Source organism: Xiphophorus hellerii, chromosome 13 (assembly GCF_003331165.1).
Source record: "Xiphophorus hellerii strain 12219 chromosome 13, Xiphophorus_hellerii-4.1, whole genome shotgun sequence".
Taxonomy (NCBI): Eukaryota; Metazoa; Chordata; class Actinopteri; order Cyprinodontiformes; family Poeciliidae; genus Xiphophorus; species Xiphophorus hellerii.
The window spans coordinates 4,434,498-4,452,641 of record NC_045684.1 but is presented as its reverse complement, the minus strand read 5'-3'; the positions used below and the strand labels follow the sequence as shown (position 1 = coordinate 4,452,641).

The window sequence follows — 18,144 nt, the reverse complement described above, 5'->3', positions numbered from 1 at the left end:
TATGTCACTTGACCCACACAAGTCGTAGAAAAGATAAAATAAAATTGATGTCCATCCCAGGGAAACGTACTTCATAAATGCCACACAAAATTCAAGACCTCCCTGCAGTCCAATATGGAATTATGAACTCTAAGATAGTGGATGGAGAGGTGGAGCTGTTTTATAAAACTGTCTGGATAAAAATCAAGACTCCGAAAACAAAGTTCTACAACAGTTTCTTGATTATTTATTTGCATTATAGCATCAACCATTCCTCGTCAAACACACTCCTTCACGATTTTGCAGTTTTTCTGATTATTGCAAATAAAAGATTTGCAGAATCTTTAGTAACTTAGGGATGAAAGGTGCTGCTTGTTTGGGCAAATGCAGATCAAGTGAACAAATCTGCATGGATCCACCTAATAAAAACATTACACAGGAACTAACAGGCTCACAACACATTCAATGAGTCCTTTTAACCCAACTTTACACGTGGAAGGACCTGTAAATTTAAATACTTCAGAATCCTGGGAAAACTGAAAAAACACACATCAAGGATTATCCCTTCTTGAAAGAAAGCAGCCACAACCAGTCACAATGAAGCCAAAAATAGCTAGCTACAAAGGTAAATATTGGTGGTAAGTACACAATATATGACAAAGCTATGAGGAAGACAAAGAAAGAAGTTTCCTTGATCAAGGTAGCTACTATTTCAGTCACGCTTTGGGAAAAAGCAATGGATGTCATTGCTTGAAAGAAGAAGTTTTTAAAAATTAAGGGTGTTCGTAGAAAAGAAGGAATGATATGAAAAGTCCTCGTCTAAATCTACTGTAGAGACTAGTAAGAAAGGCCACGATAGAACATGAGAAAACTTAGACATAAAAAAGGCTCAAACTAAAAAGTCGAGCAAACAAATGTGCAATTAAATATAAAGGCAATTTTTTACACTTACTACAGTATAGCTTAAGGTTTTCTTATTCACACAGTCATTCAGTCTGATGTAATGGTTTGCTAGTCCGTGACAAATGTAGGTCCACATTTCCCATTTCCTCAAGACGGTTTACAACAACTCAGCTTAAAGATAATTTACCAGCTGGCATTTAGCGTTGTTTGCTGCTCATTTTTATTTCACATTTCAGGCAGAATTTCCTACAAGCTTCTGTTTGCACAGTTTAAATAATAATAATAAAAAAAACAGCAGGTCTCCTTAAATAAAGCTTAATGAGACAAAGTGAAAAATTCAGGTTTCCTGCATGTTTTTCATTTCAGACTTCAATGCTTTTCCAAACTCAAATCTTAGAGATTTTTCTGGACTTTTGAGTTAAAAAAAAATAACTAGTTGGGTTTTATTTTCTGTATTTAAAAAAAAAAAAAAATAGAATCGTGTACCAAGATTATGTTATGGTTGGTTTCTGATCTAGAGTTGTGGCAAAGAGTAATCATTCATATATTTTTTTTATTTTTGGGAAGTTAAATCAACTCTGACATTTTAACACTTTGTTTTGGTAAATCTGTACTGGTTTATCCTTCTGCAAATACAGTCCATTTAAAGTAGAGTTTGTAAAGTTGAAACGTCTGTTCTGTGAGAGGTTTCATTGTTCTGTTTGACTCCCTAACAAGACTCGGTGTTAAGAACACACAGATCCAGATGCAAAAAATAATAATTGAAATGGCCCTTTTGAATTTGTGTGTTATGTCAGCTAGTAACTCTAAACCAAACCAAACTAAGTTTGTCAAAAAAAAAATCACTTTAAGGTGTAGAAATTCTAAGATTACAAATATTTTAATTTAAATAGAAATGAATGTAAGCCTTCACTGTTTAGAGAAAAGGATTGTTATATCTTATGTCTTGAAATTCATACATTTTTCCATATTGGAAAATGATCAAAGCAAATTCAACTATTTCTCAGGCTGCAAAGAAATCCTAAAGTTTTGCTGCTGTTGTGTTTGTCTACTTTACATCATGTAAAATGAACCACTGGGCTGTTCAAGTCTTCTCTATATGTGATATACTCCCAGAGAAGAACTGTGAGCGTTTTGGGTTTCATTTGGAGTCTTGTCTGGTATTTCAGCTTTTCGTACCCTGTTCTCTGTCTGTACCCTGTTAGCTAGAGGGAACCCATCAAAAAAGGCCAGCATTTATACATGATGATGGTCATTCCTTCTGAGTAACAGTTCAGTATATAAACACTTTTCAGCTTGATAACAACTTTTCCTCAAAAGAAATTGTTCCAAATAAACATTTTTCCACACAAAAATCCACAAGGAGCCATTTTAGAGTTCAGAGCTTCTTTCCAAATTAACAATAGCTGTCTCTGCAACCATTATTAATTTGACAAATAAATCAACATGATCTAGAAAAACTCAATTTCACAAATACATGAAAAATGACAGCCCCACCTTTCAAAAAGAGGAATTATTTCCCTACATGTTGGGGAAAAAAATGTTTCAACCATTTGTTTTTGAAGTGCAAAACAATAAGAAAATAAAATCTTCATTTATGTGTTGCATGGAGCGAATTTTGGGCAGCAATCGGTACCTTCACCAAAAATCTTCATCCAACACAGTTTTTAGATAAATTACCTAGCAGAAATTCCTTTCAATCTTCGCAAATATGAGAGAAATCCGACAACAAGCTTCAATTCTGAAGCACTCAGTTCAAGTGGAGAGTCTGTTTTGAATCTTAATGAACCTCGTTTACATTCACCTGGAGGTCCTCCCTTCCCCTTTCAACAGCTCCGCGTCTGATCCCGGTCCAGGATCTCGACCGTTAGTCCCTCAGATTGTTGATGTGAGCACAGATCTTCAGGGCTGGGCCCAATTTGATGTTCATGGTGGACATGAGATGCTCCTCCTTCAGCAGGAGCAAAGCCTGTCCGTCAATTTCCTGTGACAAGAACTGGGAAGCGAGCTCCTCGCAGCCTGAGAGCAACAGCAACACAAGCAAAGTAGGAAGAAAAGATGGAAAACAGAGATTTAACAGAACTCATTCAAACTGTAGAAACACCAACACAAAAAAGTAAACTGCTTAATTACTGTTGTGAGGTTAGTTTCTATTGTGCATCTGGAGTCATGGTAGTTTGGTTTCATGACCTCTGGGGGAGCTCTAGGAAACTATACATAAAAACGAGTTTGAATAAGAAGCAGTTTATGTTGTTACCTTATGCTGTAGCTAAATAAAATAAGTACAGTTTTCCACTGACAATTACCTCTCGTTTATTCACATCATGACAATTACCATCCAGTTTGACACAGTTAATGACTCCAAATTTAGAAGCAAGTGATATAAATTTTAAAAGTATGTAACTATTAACTCAAATAACAAAGATGATTCAATTTAAGTGAAGTGGATGAGTAAAGAGAAGGTAAAAAGGTGGAAGACAGAAGTCGGATCTTCCAACCTTGTAGTGAAGAAATGAACTGTGACACTTCCTCCACTGTCCACTGGGCGGGGCTAGCAGGCAGGCAGTTGGGTGCTGAGCTCTCGTTTGCAGCTGGCGGAGGCGGCTGGTGGCAGGAAGCCGAAGAAGCAGGTGACAGAGACATGGCGTCTTCTTCATCCTCCTGACCACTGGACTCCTCGTCTGAATGGCTGGACTCTGAGCGGCACTGTGGGTAGAAGAGGCGGGCGGCGAGGGTTACTGGACAATTCATAATGTAGAAACTGTAGAATTACTGAACAAAATCTTAAATGAGATCCGCTAATTGGTGCCACATTCAGCTAAACATTTTTGGTGTAAACATGTTTGAAAGCCTCATGCTTTATTACAGAGCCAATGTTGACCTAAAATAAGCCTGATTTTTTTTTTTTATTCTACGTACTTCCCAACAGGCTCTTATTGTTATTTATAGGAGAAGCTAGAAGTGAATTTAAAAAAAGCAAATTACTTCAATTTCAGTGTTTAACATATCAGAAAATTTCTGAATGTGAAATAAAAAATACAAAAGCATACAACAGATTCAAAAACTGTAGTTAATTTTTTTTAAATGAAGCTGAAGCTGGAAAAGTTCTGCGTGTAATATTAAGTACACTGCAATCATTTAATAACTTGAAAAAACACAGCTGGTAGCAAAATCTTAAGTAGTAATTTTCACAAATTAATCCTTCGTGTTTTCCTTTAATTGCGTTGTCGCCAATCAGTGAATGACTTGTAATCTGCAACTTCACTGTCTCATTTCTTTTACTATGATTAAAGAAAGAAATGTTCATTGTGTTTGTTTTTCCCATATATTCTTGTGCAAAATCCACTTTTAATACCCAGAGCAGGTTTATAAAAGTATCTAGCTTCTCACTGTGCTACCTATCTCTCTTCATTTTTCCTATTTATAGAAAAAGTTCACTTCATTCTAAGTTAATCCCTCCTGTAACAGAGGAATAATTTTGTTCTAAAATCTGAAAATATAAATACATTTTGGTTTAATTTTGTTAGCTTTCATATTAAAACATTTTATATAGTACAAATTTAGAAAACAGTTTTATTTTGTTGCAGTCGGGACAAAAGTGTCTCTTTGAATGGAAAAGGTCGCTGACCCCTGCTGCAGATGAACACAGAGCAACAATTGATTATCACTGCTGATGCCTTCCCATCCTGGCATTGCCACAACACAACCCTGTACGTTCTACAGCAACAAACTAACAAAACTGCTGCTTTTACAGAGGTTGTCACACCCATGATTATCCTAAAACATTAAAATAATAGCACCTTGCTCACAGATCTAATCAGAATTTGCATACATTCACTTCACTTTGTCCTGTAACTGTATGTAACAAGTCCGTCCACAACAGCAGAACACCAATCACAATCTGGAGCAAATGTGGTTTTAGATTAATCCCCGAAAATAGCAGTAAAGCTATAAAACCACTCTAACCAGTTGAACGCAGCCTATCTACCAGAAAATGTTGCACAAATAAAGACTAAAGTGGCACAATTTAAGAAAAGAGACATCTATAATACACTTTAAAGAAGGTCTCATGTCAATAAAAGTAAAGGATTACAAAAACAACTGCAATTTGGTGGTTTTGTTGTGGCCACTAGATGGCACCAAACCTCAACCAACTCAAACCCTAAGTTCCTCCAGTGTCACGTGTCAGATGGTGCCAAATTGAGTTTGATGGTTCATTTCTCAAAAGTTTCATTGTTACAGAAAACACTTTGATTAAATTTACCCTTAAAATCATTTGTTATTCCATTTTGCATAGAAAGAACTGACAAAAACTTATTAATACCTATGTTTGATTCTTTAAAAGAGTTTTAGACAGAACTTTTCTCTCACCTTTGCAGGTACCGGTCTTCCTGCAATCTTTGCACTGGCTATTTCTGAGCTAGTCCTACGAGGAACCCTCCGCCTTGCAATCCCTCCTTCCTCATCCGAGTTAGAGAAGTGACCCTGGCCCTGGCCCTGGTCCCGGTCCCGGTCCGAAGAGTGGTCCTGATCCTGACGCTGGCTGTGACTGTGTCGCATCCCAAAGTTCTGCCTGAAGCTGACGTTGTACCTGGGGAACCAATACATACTGTATCGTAGACAAAGAGTGACATATACGGTACTGAAGCCGGGACGAGCAACACACAGTTTTTGTCTCTTTGGACCATGCGTGGTACAGAAGTTAGAAACACGCATCGGACAAAGAGACAAATGCAAAGCAGAAGCAAAATAATTTCAAACTCATATGCTGACAAAATACTGTTCCAAACAATGCGAAATGTGCATTGTTTACATTGTGAAACATAATGTAATAAATACAATATAAAAATCACAAAATGATGCCAGTTCAATAGAAAATCCAGAAGACAAACATTTCCAAGCAAGATAGAATTTGCTACATGAAGGAAGTTTGGCTGTAGCAATATTTAAACATAAAAAACAAATTTAAGAAGCACAGAAAACACACATGCTGTGAACATACAGCTGAAGCCACATTATAATTCACAGGACAACCAAATTCCTCCGTGGATTCATGCTGATTATGATTAATCTCTACATTATGTAAGGCGTGTTGCTAAAAAATGTACACCCCTTGAACTTTTTCACATTTTTTAACTTATATTTTTGGATATTTTTCACCAGGTTTTTATGTGATAGACCAACACAAACAAGTGCATAATATGTCAGGTGAAAGGGAAGCTACATACATGGTTTTCAACAACTTTTGCAAATAAAATTCTGAAAAATGTAGCATGTGTTTGTCTCAGTCAGTACTTTGTAGAACATTTTTGGAATTTTGGATCATTTTCTTTGGAGTAATGAGTTAGATCTAATGGACAGCACGCATCAAAATGATGCTTGAAGTCTTGCCTCAGATTATTGAAAGGATCTAGGGCTGGAGATCGACTAGGCTAATCTAAAACATGAATATACTTGCGCTAAACCAGCCTATTGTAGTTCTGGTTGCATGTGCAGGTTTTTTATCCTTTCAAAAATTAAATCTACATCTTGGCCTCAACTCTATTGCAATGAGTGTGTGGTGCTGTTTTGAATGTGTTTTATCTGCTATCGACAGGTCAAAGGCAAAGTCTGGCCAATTCCTATGTTAGAAAATCTGACCCATCTTAGAATGCAATTGAGTTGCCCTGGTCAATAGGATAAAACCTCAACAGAACACATCGATGTTTGTGGTTGTAACATGAGTGCAAAAGTTCAAGGGGATAAACACTTTTAAAATGGAATGTGTGAATAAAAGCAAATGATTTATTTTGCTGCAATTTAAATTAGATTTGCTTAAATTCTAGAGACATTGATATATCAATGGGAAAAACAGCTGAAAGGATTCAGAGAACCATGAAATATGAGTGGCTACAGCAGCTTGAAATGAAGTGAGTTTATAAGATGATGTGTATCATCTTATGTCTACTGTATATGTTGTGTCACATGTTTCATGCATGTAAAGTACCTCTTGGCGCAAGACATGGAGCAGAACCTTTTGGTGCCTCTGAACTGGTTGGCAGGAGCAAAGTTTTTGCAGTACTCACACTTCAGCACTGAGGTTTCAAAAGAGAAGACAGAAGTTACTTAATATAGCTACCAAACTTTCATAAATATGTGACAATATGAATTAAAGAGACTAATTATTTCAAGGTTTTGTTCCTAATGTACATAATCACAGGGTTGAGAGAAGGCAAGGGTTATACTTTGCTGAGATTATATTTATTTTTTTCCATTCACAGCTCTCTTGCAATTAAACTCAGAAGTGGAAATTCCCAGTTTGGAAGCTGTAATTAAAGCTGTGCTGTTATAACGAAGTCGCAAAGTCAAACAGGGTCCAAACTGTTGAACAATGTAAGACGGACTAAGAGTCTGAGAGCAGAACAGGCCAAATACCAGCTTGATTTCTGGTGACTGTCTGGTTGTAAACACTAAAACAGCAAGCTAGCAAGGGTTTGTTGGCAGCTAGTTAGCAGTGGGACAAAAAAAAGTCCCACTAGCAAAAGAAACTACATAGAATATGCAAGATAAAATAGTCCTGCCACCAAAAAAATTAAGGCCTGTGATTATGTTTTTTTTTTTTTTTTAAAAACAAATTTAAGATTTTTTAACAATGCGGAGACACCCTGTGAATGTGCGATAAATACGTAAGCGCCCCAAAGTCATAATAACAACAACAATCAGTCTAGGCAATGAGGCTGAGAAAAAACAACTGAGTTGGATATCTTCAGTATGGGTTCAATCTCCATACTGGCCAATTGAAACATAAAGGCTTTCAGAAAATCAACACTTCAAAATAGTAGAAGGCTTTAAATTAAACCATTATGCATATTGATTTTGAAAAACATTAGAATCTGAGCACTTTTGTCAAGACCATGTAATTTTTTCTTAAATCGACGAAAACTCAACATTATAAATGGCCGGTTAGCTCAGCTGGTCAGAGCGAGGTGCTAATAATGCTGAGGTCATGGGCAGTGATGTCAGTAACGTGTTACTTAGTAACACTACTGTTACTGTTTATAGTTTTCCAGACGATTCTGGAACACACAAATTACTAAAGTTTTTTTTGTACTGTTGTAACCATTAAACAATCTCCCATTCAGTTCAACCATATGAGTGGAGACACTTTGTTGATGTTATCATTATAAAATAACTTGCAATTAAGTATTGGCAAAGATCAATGTAATATTCACAGGTGGCGGAGCGTTGTTGTTAGCAGCCGCTGAAAGTAACTTAAAGAGTTACTTTTAATGTAACTTAGTTACTTTACAAATCAAATAATCAGTAATCTAACCAAGCTACTTTTTCAAGGAGTACTCAGTAATCCGATTAAAGTTACTTTTTCAAAGTAACTATGCCATCATCAGCGATATTTGAAAAAAAAAAAATTAAGGGGAAGCTCTGAGGGAAATTATTTTCTACTACATGTTGAAACATCTGCTGAGCTCAGTAAAGTTGCTCTGCTTTACCTTTTTGAGGTTTCAAATTCGGTCTTTCGACAGGCTAAATTCAGACGCCTCTTGGAAATCTCAGCCAAGTTAAGGATCTACTTTCTTGAGGAATACGTAAATTGACTGCTGTTATAAGGAAGTAGTGGTTTCAAGTCAGCTCAGGTGATACCTGTTGCCGTAGTGACCGTTTCTGATTGGTTAGTGTCTGGACTATCGTCCGTTAGATCCTCTCCAGCCGAGTCCTTTGCTGGACCACAAATCTGTTGGTGAAGGAGAAAAACAAAAATCGGTAATGACACAGGACTGCGTACATGGGAAGGAATTAATGAATCAAAAAATGTATTGTACACACTGGGAACGGTTCTGCTCCCTCCTGGATAACAAAGCCTTCGATCAGATGAGTGAGAACTTGTGGTTTAACTACAGCCTGAGGCGGGGACGCCCGCTCCACCTGACTGCAAGCCCCCCGAGACACAGACAGGATCGGGGTGGGAGAGGAGGAGTTGGGAGGAGGAGAAGCAGAACCTGCAGAGGTAGAGAAAGAGTAAAGATTTTTCCATTACCTGTTCAGGATGATTTAAAGAAGCAAGTGTTTGTGAATGAGGTGTGGACCAATATTTATCATTATAGCAAAAAAAAAAAGAAAAAACAAACATCATCAAATGAATTGTGATTTACTTTGTTAATGTTTGCAACCCCCAAATCCGAATATGGTGGGAATTGTAACTTTTGCTGTTTGAAATACTTACTTGCCATTTGAGAGCAACGATAACTACATTTAGGCCAAATGTATTTAATTTTTGTTAATCCTTCTTGTAGATTTAAAATAAAATTTTGATTAAAAAAATGCTGTATTTCATTTAATCAAGAAGTTTGTTAGAGATAGGAAATGAGACTGCATTTCTCAAAAGACAGTAAGGAAAGTAAAAAGTGTATAAATTAAAATATATATTTTGCTGTTTTTATTTTCATTTAAAAAATGGCAAGTCAAAAGATATTTAGTAATTAGTCTTCCAAATCAGTGGAAAAATCTTTACTGGTACTAAAAAACCCTTAAATCCTTTCTTGTAATTGTTAACCAGTTTATTGCATGTTTCCACTGGTATTTTGTTATTTTACGTATAATTTACTGTTGGTGATTTGGTCTAAGATTGTGAGTTTTTGAGATCCTCCATGAGATGCAAATTGAGGAAACTTGTCAACAGAAAGAAAAGACTACATTGAGACATAAATCTGCCAGGAGCATTAATAAGTTTGGGTTTAACTGCATCAGAATATTTGACGCACTTGCATCACACAACGTCATGCAACCAGTGTGCTACAACAGCCTAGTTGATAATAGGAGAGTTTTATTGTCTTAGCAATAAAAAAATGTCATGCTCCAATTGTTTACTGTGAAGTTACCTGCACTGATAGGGTTGCCTGGGGGTGCAGAGGTGTGGTCTCTGACTGGCTGGAGCCGTGGAGGAGACGGACCGTCTTCATCATTTGCTGAACCAGAGTCTGATTTTCTTTTTAGGGAGACGTTCACCTGCTTTCCCTTAAAACAAAAGAAGCAGAAAGAAAAGATGAAGCTGGGAACAGATTTCAGATTTTTCAAACTGTGAGGAATCATTTCAATTGGAAACAAAAAAGGCACCACAATCTGAAAAAGACTTCATGAAAGGGAATACCCAGGCAACAATGCAAGATGCAAACTACTAAGTAGCAACATACTACAAACAAAAGAGGCAAAGATTAATGTCTAAGAAACATAAAGTATAATATGTTATTTTGAAGAAATGGGGGAGGAGCTATAACAGCTGTAAACATTGTATAGGGCATATCATGGTGTTGAGCACCATCATCTGTCAGGTATCTTAATCCCGATCTAACTGGCAAAAGACAGTAATCATCTGACCTGTGGAGTCTGGCCGCCTGATGAGTCTCCATTGGTTGTCACCCCAACTCTTCTCTGCTCTTCAGTCACCTGTGGGAGGGAGTGCGTGGAGCGAGACTGTGATGGAGGAGGAGCTGTAACGGTTGGTGACTGAGAGGAGGTGGAGCTCTGAGATGCAGGCCCATTCTGACTCTGTGCAGAGCTTTGATTGGTCTGGGGATGAAGTTGAGGAGCCTGGGCTGGTGGAGCAGCCTCCTGGGGAGTCTGGAGAGTCTTAAGCCCCACACCTCTGCCCACAACCCCGCCTTCCCTGGAGGCGATGGAGGCCACCATGGTGAGCAGGCTGGACGAGCTGCTGAGCACAGCCGCTCCTTCCTGGCTGCAGCTGCCACGGGCCAGGGCGAGAGCCTGGGTGCCCCCCAGCGTGCTCTGCCTCGCCCCCACGATTTGGACCGGGATGTGAGGAGGCTGGGACGAATGGTTGGAACTGCTAGCAGGTGGGGGGGCAGGCAAGATGGGAGGGGGGTTTCTGGAGGGAAGCTGAAGGGGAACGCGGAGACCCTGAAAAGTCTTCGGTTGGATGGGAATGGGTCCGTTAGAGTGGCCCGATTTCTCCGTGCCGAGTGCCGTTTTCTGCAAAGGCTGCACTACCAGAGTCTGAGCGTTGACAGCAGGTTTGATGGTCGCCGTGCCAACCGGGTAGCAATGGGCCTGTGATGTGGCATTGGATGTCAGGACCAGTGCGTGTGCAGCTGTGGGAGCTGTGGTCCCTGTGGTCAGTGTTCGAGTTCCATGAAGCAGGAGCTGGGAGAGAGGGATGGAGGAGGTGGAGGATGAGGAAGAAGAGGAGGCACCGGACGAAGAGACAGGGTGTGCTTTAAGGTTCGTAGGCTGGGGGTAGGTAGGGATCTTGATGTGAGGTGGCTGTGGGTTGGGTTTAGTTGGGGACTGGGGGGTTGATGGGTGGGACGGCTGGACCAGCGAGTAGGAAGCTGAACAAAGAAAAACAATGTTAATACGGGTCACAATCAAACAGAACATCTACAGTCTATTAGAGGAGGCTGGAGAAAAATATAAAACCATCTGTCAAAATAAAAGCTGAAACCAAACTAGACCCTGCCACATGACAAACACCATAAATACAGCTAAGGACTGGTTGAAATAAAAGGTCCTGGACACACTAAAAGCCCAGTACTTTAGATTTTTCAGATAATGTAAATGGGCTGTACATGCAAGAAATATCTCTAATATATCACAGCTGAAAGGGAGGAATGAGGCAAGTTTTCCTCAGACCGATGTTAGAGGCTGGTAAAAAAGCCTCTTACTGAACTTATTTCCCCTAGGTGAGAAGACTAGCTGTGATGGGTAGGGTGTTCTAACTTTTTCCACAGCTAGAAAATACAAGTTAGCTCAAATAGTTAATTTAATAGTTAAAAGAGGGCTATTTTTATTGTTAACGTGGAACTAAATAACTTATTTGTCACTTTGCAGAGACAAATACGACAAAATATGAAACAATTATAATAGACATCAAAATGAAAACCTTTATAAATCAAACCTGTAAACTCTAGACAGAGGAATGGAGTCCTACATTTTTTAATTACTGTAAAAGGGTCTGCTGTAAAATAATCACAAGGGAAAACTAGTAAATGAGGCGAGTCAAAACCATTTTCTTTCTCCCCACCTGAGTCAGTCCTGTCTGGGGCTTCGGTTTTAACACCCACACCTTTGGGGCTCGACACACCTCTGATGGCAAGGTTCTGCGCCTAAAGAGATACAAGAAATGTTTCAGTGACATTAGCACTTCTGCGACACAGCCTGACAAAAACGCAACTTGAAATCATTGGCTCAGTTACTCCACAAACCTGGTCATTATCCGACTGGCTGCTGGAGGAGGAGGAGGCTGGATTTACTTCCTGTTGCTGATGACTCTGAGACTGCTGGGCGACGGTCGCCACAGCAGCGGTTGCTGTGCTACCGGGCATGAAGATGAGCTGGGGGGACATGGGGGGTCTCAGGGAGCGGTTGACCTGCAGGACAAATGTTAAGTCATGGCTGACACTGATATGATCAGAGAATACGGCTGTCTGAGGGAGACTCACCCTCAGGTACATTTGTCCCTGACCGCCTGTCGCTCCGCTGAGCAGCACGGACTGACTGATGGTGGACATCGCCGAGGCACCTAAAGGACGGCTGCTGGTTGTGGAACCTGCTCCAGATGTTACACTGGCCTGAAGAGCAACAGTGTGAGACCTTAATATGTAGAACTCTTTCTTTTCCTTATGAATTTTCTTAAAGTGCATTCTCTGTTTAGAGAATGCTTGATGGCTCTGGCTAGAATCAAACTGCAACATCTTGACTGAATTAAGAACTGAAATGGATCTGGATTAGGACAGTTTATTTTAAATATAACCCAGCTAAGGAATTAATAATCAAGGTGGGTTATTACACATATAATTTATCTGTGCTGGGGGTTTATTCATCTAACCAGAAAGTGTACTCTGGATTTTCCACTTAAACACCACTGATTCAGACTAGAAATCTAGGTTTTTAAATTATTTCACGCCTTGCTTGAAATCATTTAAGAAACAAGACATAAATAAATATCAGAAATCTGGATATCTGTAAACCATTATTCCTCTCAGTTCTTGGTAGACCTCATGAATACCTGCTTTAATCTTATGGGAGCCTGTGAGAGTCATGTTGACATTCATAGGAGTTTTCTGGATTAATGTTTTTTTATTTACCTGATTTTTTCATCCTTGCACCAATTTATTTGAATGCAGCTTTGGTTGGTTTGCATCTGACTTTTTTCAACAAAGAAGAAAGTGGAGACATTTTTAATCAAGCTTGCGTCCAGTTATACCCGCTTTGACAACGGATGACTGGAAGTGTTTCCCATCATCTACTCATAACCTACTGTGAGGTTTTCATGTTTTTCCATAAAATAGTTTCATCAAATAAGTTCACAGATCTTTTTGAAGAGAAAATTCTAACCTAGTACAGTTTTCAGGGAAATATCAAAGACTTTTACAAACAAAAAAAGACTTGGAATCGGCCCAAAAAAGCTGAGATCAGTATATCTTTAGCTAATTAATGTCCATAAAAATGAAGTTTTGTCATTAAAAGGTTTTTTAATATTATTCCTTTTTTTTGCTTTAAGCCAGCAACAAAAAACAAAGCGTACTACTGTAGTGCTGGTGGTCTGAGAAGAGCTGCTGGACGGACTTGACTGACGACTGGCAGCCAGAGTTGCCTGTAAGAGACCAGACAAAGAGAAGAAAAACAGAAGAAGAGGAAATGTTTGAGGCTTCACTTGAATCCAAACAAACATGGTTACAGAGGCTGTCGTGTGGTTGACGGTGGACGTGGCTCAGTGTTTCTGGTCGTATGTCTGCCAATATAACACAACAGCTGTCCAGGACACTGCCTGCATGTTAAACTTCTGTCACTGGATTTTATTACTGCACCCTGGCTTATTTTGCAATCCATTCTTTAGACATGCATTATTTGATCAATTTAAAACAAATCTTTGCAATAAACAGAGTGGATTTTGTAATGAGCTTCATCATATTTACCTTGACTTGTTGCACAGCAGCCAGATTCTGCAACTGGGCACTGTTGATTTGTTGCTGCAGCATCAATTGCTGAAAGTACTGAGCTGCATTAGGCTGTCTCTGCAATGCCTGCAGGGCCTAGAGGTAATGACAAAAATATTAAAATTGAGAATTATGACAAGCAGTTTCAGGGAGAGAACTGGGAGCAGCAGATATAACGGAGAAAAGACGAGAAGTAACTGAAGTGATTTAGGTGGAGGTCTGTTAAAAGGAAACTAATCTAAAATGAGGGTATACAAGAAAAGGAAGAAAGAGGTTAGATGAGAGAAGAAAACTAAAAGTGAGATAAACAGGAACAGGAGGGAGAGATGCTGCTGCAGCTTCCTGCCAGCTGCCTGATGTATGAGCTGAGCCTCATACAGTAATAAGTTGAGAGGATGAATGCGAGCGCGGTGGCTTGGATTAGTATGTGCAGGGTGACAAAGACAGATGGTGGTGGAGGGTGACAAAGGCCTGAGAAAATAACACCCAGCCTCCACCAAGTCTCACTCTCTTTCCTTACCTACCCGATTCTCTCACTAATGATCAGTGTAAGACATAAATTAGAAAGATTACCACCCAAAGACACAATTTGGGAAAACAAATGTATACAATTACCTTTTTTCTTTTTCAAAGAACATTCATGGTCCTCCTTTTATAGTTAAATAACCAGAGTTCCTCCACAGTTTCAATTTCAGATTTCATACTTTTCCAGACTCACTTTTCTGTAAAATTATGGCTAATTTTATAAGCATAAATATAAAAGTTCTTTAAAAGGCTTTTAAATACAGGCAGCAAAAACACATAATGAAATCAGGTCAGAAAGGAAGATAAAAGGAAGAAAAGAAAGAAGGGAGGAAGAAACAGGAAAGTAAGACAAGAAATATGTCAGGAAGAACAGAAAGGAGAAAGAAAAAAGATGTAAAGAAGAAAGGAAGAAATGGCAAAAAACAGAAAAAAGCAAGAATGGGAAATTTTTAAAGAAATAAAAATGGTAGAAAATAAGCAAGACAATAAAAAATTACCAAAAACAGGATAAAGTCTGGAAATACATAAAATGTTCATACTTGTCTTTCTTTTCCCCCCGTACGTATGTGGATTTGGAAAAACCCCACAAAATCTGATTCTGTACTTATTTAATCTGCATATTAACAGTGAATAAAAAGTATTTTTTGCCACCAAAAAAAAAAAACAAACAACAAAAAGCCAGTTACTTTAAGTTATTTTAGGTTTACCACGTATTATATCTAACAGATTTCTAGAGTCAAGATAATGTAATTTAAAATTTGTAATCCTCAGGGATGCAGAGTTGTTTTTAACCAACATGAGCCTGACCATCCTACCTTGGTCACTTAGGTGAAACTTTACACGCATAAAAAACGTGGGACATGAAACACTCCAAGAGAGGAAAAATTTCTGCTCTTTTCCATGGCAACAGCAGTGGTTGTAACCTGCCTTTGTAAAACGGATCCAACTGCTTCACTCACAATTCTGACAATGACAAGGCAAAAACCTTTCACCATTAAATATAAAACCTAAAGCCATAATACAGGAAGGTGATAAACTCTATAAACAGACAGAACCTTTAGAACAGTCAGGATTTGAATTCAGTTCTTTAGTTTGGCTTCTTGACTAAACTTGGGCTTGGCACGTCAGGTTATTTCTAAATGTTTGTGGCGACATTACCTCTTTGAAGTCGACTTTGTGGCCTTAAATTGCTACAACAAAAACAGCTATTGAGGAAAGCCGAGGCGTATTACTCACACAAACTGAGACCTACCTGAACCGCCTGCCTTTCATATGCAGACATGGAATTCATTGGTGAGGGGCGGGAGCTTGCCCCAGATGCTGCACTCCCATTGGTCGAGGCTCCCTGCTGGTTCTGCTCTCCATCAGCCTCCATGGCTGCAGATGAGCACAGGAGACTATTGAGACAACCTTAAGTAAAATACAGAAGAAAAACAAAACAAAACTGAATTTCCTCACTATAAGACTAAGCCAAAAAGAAAAACCCTGTCTCACCTCAGGACAAATATCACCCCTCTGTGTTGTCACACTGTTGGCTTTTAAATGTTACTGAATGTGCTCTGTCAACAAAAACATATCATTTTGGTTTTGCAGAAATAATTGATGGATAAGGCTTTTAATATGCTATTAATTTTTAGGGGATATTAGAAATCAAACAATGGCAAAAATAATATTAAATACTGCAATGATGTTGTCAGTTGTGATTGGTCAATATTTTCCTCACTGGTTTTCTGTTCATTTGTCATCATGATGCTTCAACTCTCTCAGTGACCTTTAACCTCTGGGTACTATCATCTGTGTCTGGTGGGGGAAACTGCTGCGATGAGACTCCATCCAGCAGATTAAACATATTATTTAAATGCAAAACAGGAATTTCTGACAGGAAACACGTATCTTATTTCAAACTGTCCTTTATGACATCGCAAGGATGATTTTTATAGGTCCAATTTCTGAGAAACTCACTAATCAGTTATCAAAATCAGCCAATTTTTCATTGATCAGCTCTTATCAGTGACCAAAAGGTCAAATTCTGAAAATCTGTTTTTTTCTTCTGCACATTAAATGCATCAAAGCTGTAAACTAACACAACTTGCTGATTTATTAAACAAAAACAAACCAAATATAATGAGTCTTGTAATCTCTTAATTTTTTGTTGGATTACCTCCCCAAGGAGTCTTCACTGCAGTTTTTTTTTGTTGTTATGGTCAATGTTTAACAACATTTAAATGGTAAAGAATACAAAGTTTACACTAATGAGTTTGTATGTACTGTAGTTCATGGGAAGAAAAGCTGAATCTTAAAAAACTGGGAGTTCAGACCTTAAAAATGAACAGATACTATCAGTCGGCGAAAATCTGTTGGGTGCATCTCTGATTTCTTCTCAGCATCTCAGTAGCAGATGTAACAAATGATACCAACTTACAGTTGCAATGCTGTTGCTGTGTTGAAATTTTGCAGTTTCAAAACATAAACTGCTACACTGATGTACTGACCTACAAACACAAAGCTTTCAGATTTTGACTAAACCTGATTTTTAAAAAAAATGCATTTTATCTTTTTTTTTTTTTAAACTATGTATCACCTTGCAGGTGAGCTGGATGTTCTGTAGGACCCATTTAAATCAGGTGTCCCCAACCCATTTTCTTATTGCATGATTGTAATCACTCTTCCACATCCTCTAAATATTCCTTCTGCACACCATTCAGTCCCAGCAGCCAGCTCAGTCTGCAGCCTCCACAACCCCATAAAGCCTCCTTTAGCTGCAGCAATCAGCTGGGAAGCAAACACAGAGCTAACGCTTGCTAACTGCCCTCCATGCTTCAGACCAGTTGATACCAGATCCGCTGGAGGCTACTCCTGCTAGTATCCCGCTAGCCGCCGCCGCTGCTGTCTTGCTCGTTAACGGGGCAGCTCGGTCCGTCCTTACCGTCACCGCTCCGGGTTCCTCGCTCCTGCTCCGGCTCCCCGCAGCGGACTCAGCGGCCTCCCGGGCGGTTGGTATGCGCGGTGCCCGGTGGTGCTGCCTCTTTTTTCCCCTTGCTCTTCTTTTGCAGGACAACAGCAGTAGCAGGAGCAGCAGCACAGATTTCACTGCTCTGCATAAATTTGCAGCTGATTGTGCAGTGTTGTTTAGATGGAAACGCCTCCTTTTTTCCCGATGCTCTGCCTTTTCCGGCGCGACAGGATGACGGAGATTAACGAGGGAACACCTTAGACACAGGTCGGCTTTGATCTTTTTAATTATTGTATGCAAATAAATAAATGAGGAAAAAAACAATCGGACATTTTCATTGTATTACTTACTATAACATTTGCTTGTTACTTAGGGTAAAAACAACAAACATAAATTAAAGTGCAAGTTAGAAATTTTAGTTTGGTGTCGCAGATATGCAAAATTGGGTATTTTCCAACGTCATTATTGCAATATTTTTTTCCTGTATTTCTTAACCTACTTGTGGTTAACAGCATAGGTTAATTTAATGGTTGTCAGAATTTGTATTACTTTATTTTGTATATAGAGAGAAACTGAAGAAGAATGTATAACTTTTTGTAAAAGAAAATTACACAACTGCCCTTTTTACTTTTACTTTAGTAATATTATTAAATATTACTACACTCTACCTCTACCACTCTACCAACTGTGAGTAAGTGCACTGAATGAAGAACAAGCTTTACCAAAGACTGTATGAGACACAGATACACACAAACACACACACAATGTTAAAGTGTGTGACTGCTGACTGTGAAACTCTCTGTGATTTCACATTTTTTGCAAAGAGGGCTGAATGGT

General features: G+C 38.8%; 1 protein-coding gene across 3 annotated transcripts; it reads right to left on the bottom strand.

Moving 5' to 3' along the window:
• Positions 1-203: 203 nt before the first annotated feature.
• LOC116730743 (polyhomeotic-like protein 1) lies at positions 204-18,141 on the bottom strand. Of its 3 annotated transcripts, none has more exons than XM_032580191.1 (15): positions 17,281-18,141; positions 15,607-15,764; positions 13,809-13,925; positions 13,418-13,486; positions 12,333-12,461; positions 12,096-12,260; positions 11,915-11,996; positions 10,252-11,222; positions 9,756-9,891; positions 8,704-8,876; positions 8,521-8,611; positions 6,869-6,956; positions 5,254-5,491; positions 3,381-3,588; positions 204-2,901 (listed from the first exon to the last, which is right to left on the bottom strand). In XM_032580191.1, the coding sequence occupies exons 2-15, from the start codon at positions 15,727-15,729 to the stop codon at positions 2,750-2,752; spliced, it is 2,742 nt and encodes a 913-aa protein (XP_032436082.1). In that variant the 5' UTR covers positions 15,730-15,764; positions 17,281-18,141; the 3' UTR covers positions 204-2,749. The 3 variants fall into 3 exon arrangements, with proteins under 3 accessions (XP_032436082.1, XP_032436084.1, XP_032436083.1); XM_032580193.1 differs by having other exon boundaries at positions 5,254-5,473; XM_032580192.1 differs by having other exon boundaries at positions 15,607-15,731.
• Between the last annotated feature and the right edge of the window lie 3 nt (positions 18,142-18,144).